The sequence below is a fragment of the Symsagittifera roscoffensis genome, chromosome 3 (assembly GCF_963678635.1).
Source record: "Symsagittifera roscoffensis chromosome 3, txSymRosc1.1, whole genome shotgun sequence".
Classification (NCBI taxonomy): domain Eukaryota; kingdom Metazoa; phylum Xenacoelomorpha; order Acoela; family Convolutidae; genus Symsagittifera; species Symsagittifera roscoffensis.
In genome coordinates this window covers 30,379,245-30,398,702 of record NC_087064.1, presented here as the reverse complement: position 1 = coordinate 30,398,702, position 19,458 = coordinate 30,379,245, and the positions used below count along the sequence as shown (strand labels likewise).

General features: G+C 34.9%; 1 protein-coding gene across 3 annotated transcripts in view; it reads right to left on the bottom strand.

Annotated features, from left to right (window-relative positions):
* LOC134841317 (uncharacterized) overlaps window positions 1-17,795 on the bottom strand; it is a 37,986-nt gene extending 20,191 nt beyond the window's left edge. Inside the window, exons 1-2 of one of the 3 annotated variants that reach the window (XM_063857218.1) lie at window positions 17,551-17,795; window positions 2,138-3,626 (exon numbers count right to left, since the gene is read on the bottom strand). In XM_063857218.1, the coding sequence (XP_063713288.1) occupies window positions 2,138-3,501 (1,364 nt within the window). In that variant the 5' untranslated portion in view covers window positions 3,502-3,626; window positions 17,551-17,795. Of the gene's footprint in view, window positions 1-2,137; window positions 3,627-7,416; window positions 7,840-16,225; window positions 16,774-17,550 lie in introns of those variants that run through there. The other 2 variants (XM_063857219.1, XM_063857217.1) reach the window with 2 other exon arrangements.
* Between the last annotated feature and the right edge of the window lie 1,663 nt (window positions 17,796-19,458).

Here is a 19,458-nt window from a genome sequence, read left to right as displayed (position 1 = left end):
TTTGTAGTTTTCATTAACACTTACTTTCCAATAAGCTTTCATAAGCTTAACCGCCTCTATTTGCTGTTTCTACACAATTTGTCATCAAAGCGCATGTACGAGCGGTTTTTCTGGCCTAATTTTTTTTTCAATTCGTAACTGCAATTTTTTCCCATTTTCATTCAGTACAATGTGATAGGAACTTTCTGCTTATTTATGGCTCGATTATAATTGATTGTATATCAGATTTGCGATTAGAACTAACAAAAATTACAAAATATTTACAACATAACTTTGAAACTTTCGACAATGATTTTTCGTCTTGTTTACGTTCAACTGAAAAATTTTATGCAAGCTTCAATTGACTTCAGTGTTGGTCGATTTATGTAATTTTTGGAAAAAGGGCGTTTAAAACGTTTTAAACGTTTATAACGTCATTAATGTTTAAAATGTCAAAATTAAAAACTGAGCAAAAACGTTCAATAATGAAATTCAATCATTAAGAGCACGCATACCAAATGGAAGTTTTGCAGTTTTTGCACTGTCCAAGTTGTTTTTTTCCGTCTTCAACCATTCCCATCGTCGATAAAAATATTTCGAGGCCGGCCGAGGTGGGAACAAGTGCAAGTAATCTCAAGCACATATCGGAGGCCGGTTTGTTATGACGTCATTTATGACACGAGAAAAAAAACACGCTATTTCTGACAGACGTTTTAAACAGTGTTTAAGACATGTTTAAAACGTACTGTGTTATTAAAGGACCAACACTGATTGACTTGATTCTTTTCGTTCGATATGTCTTCTGAAACAATAGCTCGCGTTGAGGAAATGAAAACTTCAAGCAAATCGCAAGCGATAACATTATTTACGGTGAAGTTGGTGTGTTGTGTAAATGAAGATTATTCGAACAAAAAAATAATGTTTTTTTATCTCTACTCCAGCTAATGAAGTTTATTTTCCTTTTTTCTTCATCAGTCAGATTTATACTAAATCATCTGTTTTTCCATTTTTGCCATCCGGTTTTTTGTAAGATTTTGCGAATAACTTCTTCGCACCTATGTAAAAAAGGGGAGGGTTCTCATGCTTGCAGGACCGAATGCTTGAAAATTTTCAATCAATCAAAATCGCTAAGCGTTTCGATTGGCTAAATGGCTTTCTCACAAAATCGAAGTCAATATTAACAGAAAATGTATTAAATCAGTGGAAAATAATCAAAAATATTACAAATTGCTGGTTACAACCGCAATATTATTCAGATAATAATCAAGATTAATGAGGTCAAAATCATAAGATTTTTTCAGTCTTGAAAACTTATCTGCTTATTATCTAATCGGTCAGTATTAACACTAATGGCCTAGATTTATTTTCTTACTTTGAGATTTTCACGATTTACTTTGAGATTTTGAATACTCAATTCTGATTGGCTGAAAGTAAGCTTAAATAAATTTCAAGCATTCGGTCCTTCGGTGCGTATTCATAGGTTCCAAAATAAAAAATCAGTCCCATAGGTTCCAAAATAAAAAAGCAGTCGCATAAGTTCCAAATCTTTTCAATTGGTCAAAAGACTAAATTAGCCGAGTCTCGGTTTAAGGTCGCAGGTGGGCGCGCGTCGCCGCTTTGCGGCGATAACCGGCTCTAAATTTCGTATAGAGTCCTACCCTTTGGTGGCAAGCTCGCAACACGTTGGCGCGGCTGCGGCGGTCACTATTATGCAGCTTGAGTTTATGCTGGTTGAACAGTAAACAATCGATCCATAAATTCGTTGGCTCAAATTTCAGCCAATCAGAATTCAAGAAGATAAATTTTGGAACTTATGCGACTGATTTTTGATTTTGGAACCTATGAATATTGGAACCTATGGGAATTCACCGGTCCTTCAAGCATGTAAAAAAAACACTTGATAGTGTGTATTACAATTACAAGAACTATGCATTATGACGTCAAAACTTGTCGGAAAACTGAAATTATACACCAAAAAGTGGACAACCTCCTTTTATACCAAAATCTTACCTTTAGCGGAGATCACAGATCTGCACATCCGAGTTTCACAGCGACTACACGAGTCAGTTTCAAAAAAAGTCATTTTCATTATCAAGGATTGTGTGTGCTTTGCTAAAAGAATTTTTATTTAGATAGAAAATTTCAAAGGGCTAATTACAGAAATTGGAAATTGCTCAGAAACTTGCGCGACATCAGAAGTCCTCCAGCACTTTTTACAACAGGCGGGAATCGAACACCTTCCGGACTGACTTCGTGGTCGAAAGCAGTTCCAGTAGCCTTGATTCCGTAAACATCCGTGTGCTCTTCAAGCAAATAACTATACATTCTGTCATTCAGCTGTTCAATGCCTGTGATCAGCTCAGCTTTGTCTTTGATTGACTTCGAAACGTATTCTGTTATTTTGGTGAACAGAGGAATCGTTTCTTTGGTATCGAACTTGCGATGCAATTTTCCATCAAACTTGGGTTCCAAAACCTGAATTTCAGAATTTTCACCTTCCGATTCCTGTTCTTCTTTCGACGGACTAAGATTTGCGGACTCTTTAGGGTTAATCTGTGTTAACGTTTTATCCGACGTACTTTCTCTCTCAGGTGATGTCTGTTTTGTCAATACGGGATCCAGAGACATCTCAGGAGCCTCCTTGAGTGGCAAAGCGATCGGCAGTTGCTTCTTAGGAGTCCCAACGAGTCCGACAGCTATCGCTTTCCGCGACATTTCTCTCAAGTCGTAACAGTAACACTCAGTCCAATCATCGGTAGATTCGATCACGTGACAGTACTCTGTCGAAGTCTTCCAAGACGCCGCGTCATCTTCCCATTGGACACATTGCATTTTGGCTGACTTTTCGAACTTGCTTTCTTTAATTACCTCGATGTCCAAATTCGATTTGTGACCAAACCTTACTTTGTGGAAAGGTATGCCGTGGGTATCTCCGGTGAAAATCCATTTGTACGCCAAAACTCTGGAAACAATTTCTATGTGGTCTTCTTTGTTTAAAAACCTGTGGTTAGGTTCCTTCGAAGCGTCTATATCGACAACGGAGAACGTAGCGGGTTCCTTGTTATGATCCGTTTCATCGTCGAAAATTGGGGTAACTTTGTAAACGAGTTCGTCACCCGTGTCAATTCGCTCTAAACACGGCAAACCCGTCTTGCCAGAAAAGGCTTTTTGGGTGTACTGAAGCGAGGCAATGTTCAAGCCCCAGTCGCTGAAAGTGGGATAATTACCAGTGGAATTGGGGGACATTGTTGCTAAATAAGGCTCGATACTCTCGAGCACATTTTTCATGGATTCGAAAGAAGTTTTCGTGTCGCTTTCGTATAACCCATGTACGGCTGATTTCAAACTAGTGGTGGCTATCGGTTCGTAATCGTAGGAATGGAATGCGTCTGTTCTTTGCAATGTTTGGCTGCGCGAAATGTAATTTACACCTCTTGGCTGGGTAGCTGCGGCCAAAAAAATCGGGCTTAACGTCCCAAGTAAGCAAATCAAAATAAAAGACGATCTAATTTGATGACTCATTTCCAACAAATAATGATAACGAATATGAATTAAAGAAGGAAAAATAAACAAATCAATAAAGTTTGGATAAAAAGCAAAATTATACACACGATACTTGCGCCAACTTCGATCGGTTATCGTTCATTCTAAACAAACAAAAATTCTCATTACAAGAATTTTAAGCCATTTTCTTCTGATATCTGAAGTGTTAACAGTTTAACGTAATCGTAGTAAGACACGTACAAGAGAATAACTGAGCAAAAATATAAGAGATTACGTAAATCTCGTATTTTAAACTTCGATTTTTGATGTTCTGTTGTTATGCGTGTAACTTTAAACTTAATTACATGAACCACTCAACTATATGAGCACGTTCTTTTTCTTTTAATCATAGGACTGACTTAACGCGCGTGGGCGTTTTTGTGTTTCTACGAGTTTGCAAGGACAAAGGGTTTGTTTTGTTCTTTTGTTTCAAACCACAACGCAAATGCATGAAAAAACTTTTTAACTGAACTTTTTACGTGCAAATGTATTTGTGAAGCATGTACGATGTTTAAAATTTCCTTATTTGGAACGATGACTATTTTATTGCGTAACTTGTTGTCTAAGAAACAGACAGCGAGACAGACGGTCGGACGTACGATATTCAAATAGACGAATAACAGTTGAGCAAATATGGGTGCCGTACATCAAGCCGACGGATCTTCAAGCCGATTCGTAAAAATAGGGACTTCAAGCCGAAAGTTATCTTAAAAAATACAAAACTGGGATCTTGTTAACTATTCCCCCCTGTCCCCCCCATATGGTACCTTGTAAGGAACATCCCCCCTATAAAACTATAAAAAACTATAAAAAGGGGCTCTTTTCTTTTCCCCCCACATCACACGAACATAATTTTTATGGTGTAACGAGTGGTTTCGCAAGGTTAATTATGAAGACCAAATATGTTTGCCATAACCTACTTAGTCCGTATGTCAGTTTTCGTTACAATCGAACAATTAGAGCAAACATGTTGCTTGTAAAAATTTGCAGTGGGGAAGGAAAAAGAGCCAAAAAAAGAATTAGTTTGTCATGAACTAATTAGTTCGCATGCCAATTTTGTAACATTCGAATAAAGTGAACAGTTAAGCATATACGAATTTTGTACCTTGTTAACTATTCATCCCTCCACCCCCCACCCCCCCCCCCCCCACCCCCCCTATTGCAATAGGGGGATGGAGGGGAATAGTTGACAAGATCCCAAAAAAGTAATAAATTTCATGGACTTTCTTCAACATTTGGCTTTTTCACATTTTTTGAGCATTTCATTGAGGTTTAAAAAATCAAAAATTAAAACATTGCAGAATGCGTTTACTACTATAATTTATGCCTCTCAAAAACCGGCTGATTGATCTAACGAAAGTGATCTTTAGAATCCAGTTAACATCCTCCACTCAAATAGACCAAGTTAAGATCCTTCAACCCGGCGTTTTTTTTTAATTAAGGCCATTTGCAAGATAAGATATCAGGAACTGTTCTGGAGAAGAGCAACTGCTTGCTATGTTAGATTAATTCTGTTTTGGCTGAAACTTACAATAGGTTCAGCCTCACAATTTATTGTAAGTGTTAGTTATGGATCATGATTGCTTAGTAAGTATTTTGTAGATATAATTTTATCAATAATATAATAGGATATAAATATTAGTTTTAAGTTGGTTCCACCCATCCGGGGTTTAGAGAGTTGTTAGGTTTCATGTTTCTCGTTGTGAACGATTGATGGAGAAAGTTTTTGATTCTTGCAGTAGATTCTTTAGAAGCAGTGGTTGCGTGACGAGAAGAAAGAAACAGTTGCTCGTGTTGAGGAGTCGTTGTGTTCGTGGAGAAAGAAGGGGTACAACTGCTCGCACTCCAGAAGTGGGTCTCGCGTATCCAGATCGTGTTGAGTGATAGTGTCGAGTGATCGTGTCAAGATTTCAGATTTATACAATGATGTGTTGATTTCGTTAAGTTAGAGCGAGACTATGTGCATTCTCAACTATTCATCGAATGGCGACATAGCGTTTGACTTATTTGTGTGAAGCGCCCAGTGACTAGGATTCGTAAGTGAGTTCAACATCGAGTTGGCCATTGTTATTCTTCAATGGGTACTTTGCTGCGACGTTGCTTTCGTCTTTCAAACCCTGTGAGGGTTGTGACTTTGGCAACAAATCAATACATTTACCATTCCAGAGTCCTAATGTCATCGAGTTTTCATCCCCCTTCGCTGCGCGTTTCTTTTAATCTAAGAAGTCTTCTTACATTGTTTATCAAATGATTTTTATTTGAATGCATTGGAAACAAAACACAAACTACACGACAAAAATAATTTTGATTCTGAGCTTTTTTTTATAAATGAATTGTTTCGTAGTTTATTATTTTTCTTTTTGTGTTACTGCATTGCCAAACAATTTCCGACTGTTCTTTTAAATACTTCCGACTGCTTTTTGTTGAAAATCCAAAAACAATAAGTTTCCAGATTAACAGCTAGATTTACTCTCAATCCAGACAGCTATCTGATTCAGACTTTATTGGTGGCCGATGATGTCTTTAAATAGTTTGTTGAATCAGCTCTCTGAAAACAGAATTTTACCACCCCCTCATCCCGCTACTCCCTCTACCCAAAAAATGTTTTTTGATAACTTTTGAAAACAATATTGCGGTCAAAATTGTTTTCCGACTAATAGTTTTCCGACTCGAAATCAAGTCGCGACTAAACAGTTCGTGGCGAGACTCTCGAAGTCTGGAACTAAATTAGTTTGGTGTTTTTCAAGTATTTGTATAAGAGGAACATATCAAATTCGTGCCGTTATTTTTTCTAAATTCAAGTGTTGAAGGTATGCGCGGATAGTCGAAAAAAAAAGGGCGAACACTGATTCATGCGTCTACTCCTTTCCTTGCTAATAAAATACTTGGCCTCTCGTTACTGATAAAGCGCAACGGAGCGAAGCGAAGCAGACGGCCTTTGCTTGCCAAGACCGTGCACTTAAAATGTTCAATTAATAAATGTATTAAAAAAAATTGCTTATTTTCAACAGACTTTTGGCTATAATACGGCTTTATGATAACCTTCAATTTTGAGGCTCGCCAACGATATGTTTGGTCAGTCGTAAGTATTTATTGCAGTCTAGCCCAGTCATCCTAGTTTCAGAGACGCTCTATTGGTACGGTTTATTGGCACCATTGGCTTAACGATTATTCAATATCAGGTGTATAGCTGTTTGAGCCCACTAAGCAACTTTTCTTAGCTAAGAGTCTCCGTCAATAAAAAGTGTTCAATTTTCAAAGAACATGCATAAAAGTTAACAAAAAAGGTTATCCTATTCCCAACTATTACCTGATTGAAGCAATAATACGTTCACCAAGGAGAGCTTTGAAAAATTTCGGACTTGTGAAATAAACAGCTTTTTTCCACTTTCCCCCCACATTTCAGTGTTTCTTAGATGTTTGTTATTATAGCTAATCGCGTAATGTTACAATGTAAGGTATGAAGAACAATGTGTTCACATCAGTGACTTTGTTCACCGTGCAAGTTTTCATTACGTTAGTTCTAAAATTGTTGAACTAGTTTTTTGAAACTCAATTTGAAATGTAGTGAGGGGGGGTAAGCGGTAAAGAGCCAAAAAGTTTTGTATGGAACAACCTGTTTTGCCAAAACCTGTTCTTGAAAAAAGTCCTCTTCATTTAAAATCCCTGTAATGATATTTCCAGTTCGATTTAGAAAGAAGGATTCATGACCAGGTATAAAAGTAGTTTTAGACTATATCCGCCAAAAAACTCAAATTTCAACAAGTTTTCTATTATTCAACGGCTACGAAAAAGATAATTAAAAAAACTGAAATCGAAAATTTTTTCCGACTTCAATGTGGGTGATTGCTCAACTGCTCGTGTAAACTCTTCAAACAAAAATGTGCGACTTACCTTTTTGATTTTAACAAGGCCGCGCGGTAAGCAACCCAAAACCGCAAAATGGGTAAATATGAATGAGAAAGTGTCAGACTAGGTGTGCCTCGAGACAGGAATTACGGGGTGAATCAATCCGCATATTCATGCTTAAATTAAACGAAAACCCAGTTAACTGACCGTGCAAAAGTCTAAACAAGTTTTCGAGTCTTCGCTTTTCTAAACTAAAGTGTGTGGGGGCTTGATAAAGTTTTAATTGAATTTAGTTTGAAGCACTGAATACACACACTTGGCCCTATAAATGTTTGAGGGGTTATTTATTGTTTAAGAGTAGCTAGAAAGAAGTAGCTTTCTGAATGCTAAGTTTTACTACAACCTGTAGTAAATTAAATGTATACCAAAAACTGACGCAAAATTTCGTCTCATATCTCAATGGTTTGTTTGTTGATATGGTTGCATATATATGATTATCCCACTACTTTCCATTTTTTAAAAAACGTTTCCTGTTTATGTGAACCGTATTGCACTCTGTTCTTTTGAGAGCCCTATTTACTTTATTTTTTAAAAATCCGCACAAAAAAAGCTGACATTTGTTATACAGAAAACGCCCAGTTTCTTTTATAAGCAGCGCAGAACGTTCCGATGCAAAAATTGCAAAAATTGAAAAATGAATAAGAATATTTGGTAGCAGCGCAGAACGTTCCGATCAAATTCACAAAAAACTGTGATAAAAATTTAAATTTTTTATTTGATAACATTTTTTGTGCGAAAAGTGATGAAAAGTATTTACAAAAGCATATAACGCGAACGAAGTAGAAATAAAAGAACACAAAATAAAAGACAAAATTTTTTCGCAGTATAATTTCTTTCGAGATTTCCAAATTTTTAATGCCAGATGAGCGCTACATAAAGCTTCCACTCCAATTTTACCGAATAAAAATTTTTTATCACTACTAGACTGAAAATTTTTTGTCTAATTTAGAAGGTGTAATGCAAAAATTTGCTCATAAAGTTGCTTTACTTGCTCGAAATTAGTCTGAATCTCAAAACGTTTTTTTTACTCCGAACACTTTTAAAGAAATTTTTAGTGCCGTTCGAATTAAAAATAAGTAAATTTTATCAAAAAATGTCACGCAATTTATTCTTTTAATTATTTGTGCCACCTGTTTTTCTAAAGAAAAAAATAAACAAAAAAAATAAACTTAAGTGACCGAGCTAGCTTAGTTTCAAACTTTATGTGTCATAGAGACTTTGCTAGAAAAAATTTTCTTGTTCTCGGCACCAGGTGCGGATCTGGGATATTCTCGATGAGGGCGGATTTTCGAGTTTTTTTAGAAAGTTTTGTCGACCTTTTTACTTAAGTGGACCAAAATAATTTTCGGAGCTTTCTCAAATCACTATAAAAACTGTATTTTGACTAAAAAAAGCCAATTGTAGGTGTTTTTTTGCAAATTTGTGGCACTTTTTGGAAAATTGTGCCACAAGTTGTGAACCAAAAAATCTAGGATCCGTCAACCAAAACAATTCTACAACTTATAGAATTGTATCAAAGAGAGGACACTTTGGGTAGGCAGGAGGTCAAATTCCAATAAGAAAATAGCTTTAGTTGAACCGTCAGTTCTAAACCAAGTCAACGCTCGCAGTTTTTGAAATCATTCTAAACTATTGATGTAATATATGGGTCAAAATTTTACAACTCCTGAAAAGAGAATAAGAGCTAAAGGCTTCAAAAAATTTCAAACAATTTAGATCCAAATCACATATGTATTGTTTTTCCGTAACACATAAAACATAGCTAACTGACAGTTGGAAAAGAGTAACGAAAGCAAGTAAACAGAAAAAAAACTGACTTTGTTGAAAAAATTACAATTTTTGATATTCAAAGAAAAAATAGATGCTCTTTAAGCTCTTTGAATTTTTAGAACAATTTATGGTTGGCGCTTTTTTGATAACAATAACCCAACTAAAGCAAACTGGATCAATATGTAAAATTCTCAATCAGCTGGAAATCTAAAGTAAAAATTCGATATTCAAAAACAGAACTCGTTCACGTTTTTTTGCGCCATTTTCACGTTCGTAATTGGAAAGTGCTATTTACAAAACTTTCAGCAGATAAATTTCAGTTTATCTCAAAAAGTGCATAAATACCGAAGTGCATTCACAAATGCATTAATATGTATGAATGCACATTTTATGTTATAAGACATGAAAAAAAAACAAAAAAAATGATCAAGACCTATATAACTACGTTCATTACTCCTAAGCAAGCAAAACGCAAAATTTTTAGAGTTATTTCCAGTTAATTGAATACGGTTTTTGAAAGTTGTTAGCCACCATCATTTCTTGTTTCTTCTATATGTTAAAGTGCTAATGTATTCTTGATGGGGGCATACTTGAAACAAAAAAATGTCAAATTGGATTTACAACGTGAGTATTGTTTGGAATCTTATAACTCAAAACACGCTCTCACCGAGTAATTTTAAATAGACCGTTGTCTGTTAACAAAAATGCGATATAAATTACTTAATACAAAGTATAATTAAGCGACTTTTGGAAATCCTCGACTATGCAAATATAACCAGGATCGTAATGTTAGTTAATTCAAGTACCAACGCTTACTGTTTTTAAGAGCCCATACAAGTTTTATCTTTGTGAATTTCGCAAAAAAAAAACTGCAGTCTTCTGGCCAGATTTCCTTGGCCAAAACGCAATAAAGTGATGGTGAACAAAAAACAGTGTGTGAAAAAAAGGTCAAAGACTGGTCGAAACAAAAATTTAAGAAAATGTAGTTTTTCAGGCACTGATTGAAAGTTGATATCTTACTGTTTTAATTTTTTCGTGTTATTAGATTGATTTCTGCTTTCAAACACTTAAATTTATCGGAAATTTCCACTACTAGACTGAAAATTTTTTGTCTAATTTAGAAGGTGAAATGCAAAAATTTGCTCATAAAAATGCTTTACTTGCTCGAAATTAGTCTGAATCTCAAAACGTTTTTTTTACTCCGAACACTTTTAAAGAAATTTTTAGTGCCGTTCGAATTAAAAATAAGTAAATTTTATCAAAAAATGTCACGCGATTTATTCTTTTAATTATTTGTGCCACCTGTTTTTCAAAAAAAAAAAATAAACAAAAAAAATAAACTTAAGTGACCGAGCTAGCTTAGTTTCAAACTTTATGTGTCATAGAGACTTTGCTAGAAAAAATTTTCTTGTTCTCGGCACCAGATGCGGATCTGGGATATTCTCGATGAGGGCGGATTTTCGAGTTTTTTTAGAAAGTTTTGTCGACCTTTTTACTTAAGTGGGCCAAAATAATTTTCGGAGCTTTCTCAAATCACTATAAAAACTGTATTTTGACTAAAAAAAGCCAATTGTAGGTGTTTTTTTGCAAATTTGTGGCACTTTTTGGAAAATTGTGCCACAAGTTGTGAACCAAAAAATCTAGGATCCGTCAACCAAAACAATTCTACAACTTATAGAATTGTATCAAAGAGAGGACACTTTGGGTAGGCAGGAGGTCAAATCCCTGACAAGCGGTGCCTGCCCTAGCCCCAACCCCCTAAATGCGCTTTTGGTTGGCCCAATTAGGAGACACAATCAAGAAAATATTGGAAAAAAAATTTGAAAACAAAAACATTCAAAAAATCTGTTTTTAAGTCAATAACAAGTCATACGTAAGTCAATAACAATTAACTTACGCATGAAACGAAATGTTGTCAATCAGCCAGCTACCCGAAACCGATATACCTCAAAACCTATCCGTCGACACGGTCAAGAGCAGTTTCTAGGCAGGAGAATTGACCCTACTGACCAACGAGCTTGTCTTCTTTTCTGTTGAGAATTATCTCGCTAGAATTAATATCGAGCAAAACTAAGATCTTGAATTTTGTTTTTTTTTGGTGATCAAAGATCGATATCTGAATACAGTAAAAAAGTCAGTGAGTGAAAAATGAGAAAAAAATATTTAAAAAAAAAACAAAGTTCACAAATTCTTAAATTCTTAGAAACCGATTTAAAATTGTTACTTGAAATTTTCCATTTTTTGTGTATTTTTTGACTTTGGATTTTGCTTTCAAATGCGAAAATTTTTCAAAATTCGCTATTCTTTCGTGTGAAAAAATATCCGACAACTACTCTTAACTTACATATGAAACGAAAGGTGTCAAAAAACCAGCTAAAGGAAATCGATCCACCTGAGAACCGAGACAAGACACATACATGTTTTATAAACATACCCAATCGAATATTAGAAAAGAGTAATGAACGCAATGCACATAAAAAACACTGGCTTTCTTGAAAAAATCTCAACTTTCGAATTCAAAGAAAAATAAAGATGACCTTTAAGCTCTTTGAGTTTCTATAACAATTTATGATGGGCACTTTTTGATAATATTAACCCAACTTGAGAAAACTGAATCAACAGGTAAAATTTTTAATCCACTCGAAATCTGAAAATTAAATTCCACTTTCGAAACTGGAAATCGTTCACGTTTTTCAGGGCATTTCCACATTGGTATTTGGAGAGTGCTATTTACGTCACTTTCAGCAGATGAATTTCAATTGAACTCAAAAACTGCATATATACCTAAGTGCATTCAAAAATGCATCAATATGCATGAATGCACGTCGGCAGTTATTAGAGACTTTTAAAACTTTTCCTGAAAAAAAAACCAGCAAGGCCTATATAATAGTCTTCACTATGTTGATTACTCTTAATCACTGGAGCCAAATTTTTTTGTAAGCAATTCAATACAAGCAATTAAAACACTAGGAAAATAGAAAAATAAATTAGGAAAACTGGCAGCAGCGCAGAGTATTTCGACGACACTAAACAACTACAAAACACTTTATTTTTATTTCGATTGATGTTGGTATTTGAGCAGGGAATGATAGTAACAAAACTAAAACTTATATCGAAAGTAAATTAGATAAAATTGACAAAAACTGTCTTCGTAAAATGAATATAGAACGTAAAACATGAAAATAAAACAAAAAAATACATTTGTTTCCATTTTTTTGCAGAAGAGGCTTTTTTCAGAACCTTATAGTAGAGGGGGGCACTAAATAAAGCTTTGAGATCAATTCTCAGGCGTTGAACCTATTTTTTTTGTACTACTAGAATGAAAAAACTTTTTTGGTCAATTTAGGCAAAATCTAGCTCGAAAACTTTCTCTACTTGCTCGAAGTTAGACTTCAAAACCGTTTTTGTCGGCACTGCTCAATGTTTAAATTGTTTAAATGTTTAAATCTCATTTAACTTCTAACACAGTAGACTTCAAGGTAATATATTACGCGAAATATTTCTATGATTAATTGCGTTACCTACTGTGAAAAAAAAAGAAAATAACACACCCGGAGATAAAGCATCTTTTTTGAAAAAAGGGTCAACTTCGACAGCATCTTTAACTGCTCATAAGCATCCTTTAGACAGCATCCTAAAGAATCCTTGCAATTCCATTGCGAGAAATACCAAGGTTGTAATTTGCCGATGAACGAAGAACAGTGTGAAAAAAGTCAAATACTGATGAAAAACAAATATCAATAGTTTTTCCGGTGCTGATTTGAAACTTATGCATTATAGTTTTAAAATTACAAAGTTTTGACTTGAATTCTGCTTATAAGTACCAAAATTTATGGCATATTTATACCTCATTGTTTTGAAATATCCGATAATTACGGTTAGCTTACGTATGAAACGAAATGTTGTCAATCAGCCAACTACTCAAAACCGATCAACCTCAGAACCAAAACGAGGCAGAAAGATGGTTTCGCCGACCCAGACAAGAGCAATTCTTTAGCAGGAGAGCTGAACAGACCGTACATTGAGCTCTTCCTCTTTTCGTTTTGTTCTGTTGAGGGGGCGAGGTTGTTCCCGCCAGAATTAAGAGCGAGCACAACCATGGTCGTGACCTTTGAATTTGCTGCTGAACAAAAAGCAGTGTGCATAGAAAGTCAAAATGACTGATCGTAACAATGACCACATTTTTTAGTCGCTGATTAAAATTGATTATAAAATTTGCGTGTAAATTTTGCGTACTTTATGACATTAACTTATGCTTTTAATTTTTGGTAGTTCCTCATTCTTTGTTGACTTGTTAATTGCAATAATTAAGCTTAATTTACGTCAGAAACGAAACGTTTTCGATCAACCAGAAACCCTATTCCAACCCCGCTGAGAAAAGAGACGACGAAGTAGAAATGTGGTCCTTTGATCCGAATAGGAGCAGCTCCTAGATATGAGAGCTGAACCGGCTGACCGTTGAGCTAACACCTCTTCTCTCTCTGTTCGGAGGCGAGGAAGTTCTCGCTAAAACTCACAGCGAGAAAAACCAAAGTCGTTTTTTAAAAGTTGTTTGGTGAACATTGAACAGTGAGAGAAAAATAAAATGACAGATCGCAAACAACTCGCAACTATTGAAAATTTGAAGGATTTGAAAATTTAAAAAGTACTTTTTCAAAGCTAAGTTTAGAAAAAACTAAAATCGGTCAGCCAAAAAAAAATGTTTTAAAATAGTAGTAGTATCAAAGAGGGTACCCTTTGGGTTAGCAGGGGGTCGAATCTTTGAGACGGGAGTCCCTTCACCACCTTACCCCTAAATCATCTTACCCTTGGCTGACACAATGTAAAAAGCAAAAATCATAAAATCTATTTCAACGTCACCAACTTAATAAAAACAATCAATTCGACAAAATTCAGGAAAATCACCACAGGTGAAAACACTTTTCGCTACGAGCTCTGAGTTTTCTAAAAGTTTCAGAAGATGTAATAAAACGTTGTCAAAATTCAAGCAAACTAAAAAGTCGAATTTTGCCTTAACAAAAACAACCACAATTTGCTTACATTCAAAACTTGGAAAGTTTTTAGAGTATGAAAATTGTCATTTTAAACATATCCCTGATTGAATTGACAAGTCTAACCAAGTCAACGCTCTCAGTTTTTGTTAACATCATAAACAACTTATTTTATATCAGAACTAGAGCTACTTGTTTGATAATTTTTGTATTAATTAAACCGATACGGAATGAAAAAACTTTAAAAAGGGGCTTTACCCAAAACCTCCGTTTTTTCTCTAATAAAATAAGAATGAAAATATTGAGAATTTGAAGTTTTTACTATACATTTTTCCTCGAGACTTCAAGGCGTAACCGCTCATGCACGGAAACTTTTCAAAATCTGTAGCCTCGATTAAACCCTTGATATCAAATTCGGCCGTGTAGTTCTCGGTAACAATCAAAAGGTTTCAAAAACGCCCAAACAAAGCATTGACTTTTCTGAAGGCCATAAAAATATAAATTTTTGTTTAAAAAAATGGGCGTCGGCGCTCAAAGGAGGGAAGGGAACTTCACTCAGCTCATTTTTTTAAACCCAATATCTCAGGTTTGGGATGACAGTTTTTGCGACTTGTGAAGAGTTATCAAGAAACACTCCGAAAAACAGGTTTTGACATTTCCGAAGAAGTTAAATTTTTTTTTTGTAAAAATTGGGCGTAGTTTTTTTATACGGTAGCTTCACCAAACCTAGTGATTTGATTGAAGACAAAGTCTCAGATTCGAGAGGATTGTTTTCGAGAAAAGTCAGCAGTTTTTCAAGAAAACGGTAAGAAAAAAATAAGACTTTTCTGAGAACCCTAGTTTTAGCCGAATAAAAAGCGTACTCAGCCGCTTATGCAAAAGAGCTTCACGCTCCCCCTGTTTTTTTTTTTTTGAAGCCAAAATTTTATGATTTGGAGGGTAGTTTTCGAGAGTGGTCAAAAATATCACAAAACTGTCAATGAGTCAAAAACTTGAATTTTCAGAGGGCCAAAAATTCGCACAAAACAGCTCATACTGGGAGCTTCCCATGGCCCATTCTCTCCATTGAACCCAAATGGGAGGAAAATTTTTGAGAAAAGATAAAACGTTTGAAAGAGCAGTCAAACAATCAAAACAGCTTGTGGGAAGCAACTCTCAAACCATGGAGCTTCCCACAAGCTATTGTTTCCCTTGAACCCAAAATCTCATTTTAAGTGATAGTGTCTGAGATAAGTCAAAATTTTTTAAAAACTTTGGCTTTTCCGAGGGTCATACTTTGCGTGCAGGGTTTCTCACAACCTGTAATTTTGATTGAATTCAAAAATCTTAGATTTGGAAGGATAGCGAAAATCAAACCTAAGACTTGTGTCAAAATTGCCCCCAGAGACTTTTTGAAGGCTGTAGGAAGTGGAGTAAGATAAAACTAGACTAGGGGTTTATGCAGCACACAGGGTAGTGGAGTACTTACCCTTCGTTCAGTTGTTCAATTCAGGTTAGGTAGTTTTTAAGAAAACTAGTTTTTTGCTCTTTTCCTAACTTTGAAAAAAGTTATTTTTAAAAAACACAAATTAACAGCTCTATATTTGTTAGTAATGCCATAATTTCAAAATAGAATGGCTAGGTTTCGTGATATTTGGACTTTTGTGCTCTGGTTTGCTCTGCTGTGCTTTGTTGTCGTTGCATTTTTGACATGATTGGAATAGGAGTGTCTGCTGCTAGACCAGAATGTTGCATTTAAGTATTTTTATAACTGGGTTTGAATTCACGTGGAGTTTATTTACATTCACGTGTCAGCGAGCAAATCTAATAATGCAGTTGATTTTTTTTGCAAAAATGTTCTGGCAAAGCATACAATCAAAGCTTCAAACAAAATAGACGATATATGTAACCAGGTCGAACCCATCATTTGCTGGTAATGACATGGTCATTATCTTTCAGATGTAACTAATGCCTGTAGGCTCATTATTTTGCAAACTCAATTATCCGATCAAAAATGCTATTTTTTAGATATTTTTTCTCAAACTTTCACTCACCGAAAACATGTATGGAAGATCATAATGAAAACATAACTGATAAGGCTATGCGTTTTAACAAATAACTTGCGTTTTAGCTAATTGAAAATGATTGTAAGAGTATCCCAGCGGGCAAGTGAAATTGAGGGAAACGCTGACCAGATTCAAAGTTGAAATCAACGAAGGGTGCCAAAAGACCATTTGATCAAAATGCATTTAATTGAAAGGCCTCAAATGGTTTTTATTTCCTGTTTAGGAAGGGACGAGGAGGGAAAACCAGGGGAGGCTTATTGATTTTCCGGGAAATAAAGTACTAAAAAATAGGAGTAAGTAGAATATGTGCGTAGGAGCCGCGCCTGATTTTTCACGTGTTACCGTAACGGCGTCTCGTGCTGTGTCTGACATGACTGAAAGAGGAGATTTTTACGGGACGGATTAGGTTGATAAATTGAAATTTGAATCCGCTTTGAGGGCAAAAAGAAAGAAAACTAGACATTTTCAATTTCAGAGCTATTGATTGGCAAATAAAACTTGAAAACCGTGACGTACATTCAAACCAGTATGACCAATATCACAAGATGAAAAAACTCGCGTGATTCAATTAGACATGCTCTCAACAAAGTGACTATCCACTTTTTAAATCATTTTTAAAACGATGACATGAGTTTCATCATTTAGTAAGATTTTCTGCAGCTTCAAAAAGTCATCCTTCTGAATTCTGATATCTGAAACTGTCGAAGATCGAAAAAAAGTTCTCCGTTAGTCGCTAAATATCTCACTTTTTCATATTTTAAGTGATTCGTTTTATGGTGTAATGAAGCAATTAGCTCATGAAATCCGTAACTACAATGAAAGCTTTCTTAAACCTCTTTTTGCCCAAAATTCTTGTTGATTTTTTTTGAAAAAATACTGATTAGGGTGAAACAGAATGAGTGGTATTACTAGCTAAAATTGAAAGTGAAATTTAAAATTTGAGGTCAGCTTCTACTCAGAAATTGAGCCTGAAAACCAGAAAAATGCACTACAACTTTTCTCGGCACTGAAAGAATTTTTTCAAGATTTTTTAAAATCAAAATCATGACTACCACTCGACACCTACGAGTTTGCCTTGATGTAGTAAAACTTGGCTAGAAAAAAATTTCAAAAACGGACCCTACCCCTTAGTTCCTTCCAACTCTCTGGGAAGGGTCGGATAAAAAAGACCGCATTTAGCTGACTCGCCTTTATATTTGAACATGATGACTGAAAAAGCGTAAAATTTTGGCGAGATCAGTTTCAATTTTTTGTAGATGAGTTTCATATTAATCTAAACCTCATTCTAACTTAGTGAATTTAATTCATCTTACCTGAGTTTTTAATTGCACAGATAGCCATCAAATCGTTGAAGAGCGAAAAGAACGTTTTTCAAAAGAACTTTGAATAGTTTTTTCATTAGGAAATGAAAAGAAGCTGCGTCGTCTCTCGTCAAAAAATGAAGTCAAAGCACCATATTCAAAGCATTGAGGATTCTTCCATTTATGTTTAACGCTTCAAGATAAGTACCAGTAAAAAATGAAAAAGCTATAAATATTAAAAACATATGAGATCAGATGCATCAATACATTGAACAGTTTTTGGTAGCATATGGCTAAAAGACACTTCAGACAATATGGCACGATAGCACAAAAAAAAACTGAGGACTAAATTTAGATTTAAGATGATAAACGGGAATTATAGTAGTTTTCGTTTATCTGAGTTTTAATACATTTCCAAGCATGCATGCTTTAACTAGGGAATCTGTTCACAGAATGAGTGATGGCTGATGCAGACGTCTAACAGAGTATTTCAGACTGTCAGTGTCAGAAGCAAATGTTGCTATCATGAAGCAGACAGTCACATGATAGAAAAACTAGGAGTCGGTTGCTCAGCAAGAAGCACCGAAAAAACCGACCAATGTCCCCGGGTTGACCAAAACTTCTTATCATATAATTTCCATATATGAGAAACTTCTTGTCATACAATTTCATACAATTCCATACGTACAGAAAATTGTATGAAAACTCTATGATAAGCATTTTTCCATATATGAAAATTGTATGATAGCGTGATTTTCCATAAACCAAAAATTTTGATTTTTTCTTTCTAAATTTAGTTTCTGAAAAATTTTCGGTTGTAGTTGCAACCGAACACAATTGACAAAGACCTTGGTTACTCAAAACACCAAAGGTTGGCCGGTCTTGCATTGACAATGCATAGAAAACGGCATGAATGTGCCTGTCTTTTACAATTGATATAAAAAAAGTAACAAACATTTATTTTTTGGCAGAATTTTTTAATGATGATTATTTTAAATTTTTGAATTTTCAAATTATCAGACATTGATCAAGGCATACATTAACACCCCATACAGAAGAAATAGGAATTTTCCGCGTTTTTGAAAAAAATATATAAGTGAAAAGAAAATAAAAGCCAATTTTATCGTATCCTGGACTACGTTATGCACACAAAATATTCAATTTTGCATGCAAAAATTTTTTTTTACGAAATTCGATTTGCGGTTGAAAAAAAAAACAAAAAAATTTTTGGGCCAAATTTTCAAAATTACTTTGTGTCGCCATCAAAAAAAAATGCCAGTCATACACTTTCCATATATGGGAATTGTATGATAAGCATTTTTTTCAAAAAAAAGAAAACCTCAGTTTTTATCACCAGACTGTTTTATTAGAATCAAACAGCCACAGAAACGAGTTTATACCAGTTTTCAACCCTTTTTAGAAATTGTATGAAAATTGTATGACAAGCATTTTCCCACACACTTGATGTATGGAATTGTATGATAAGCATTTTCGGTGTATGGAGGTCAACCCGGGTCATCAATAGAAAACTTCAAAAAACAAGTGGGGAGAAATATTGTTTGTTTGCGGGTAACAGGGAAGTAATTGAAGCTTGAAGAACTACACTTGAAGCGTAAGAACTTGAAGCGTAGCATGACCAAATGAATGATGTCAGAGCAGTTTTTCTCAACATATCTACAACTGGGCGGAAAAATACACACTATGCCATAGTTCTTTCACAAATCTCTGATGCATGCCCGGAATTACAAACAAAAACGTAATCAAGAAGTAACTTTTAAGTCCCAAGGTGCAAATAGTATCGGCTTTCTTCCAGTCCCCCCTTTGATTTTTTTAACAAAATTCATATTAAGAAAGCATTTTAAAATGACTTTTGATATTCTAAACTGCAATAAAACGCGTCAGCGTGATCAAGACCAAATT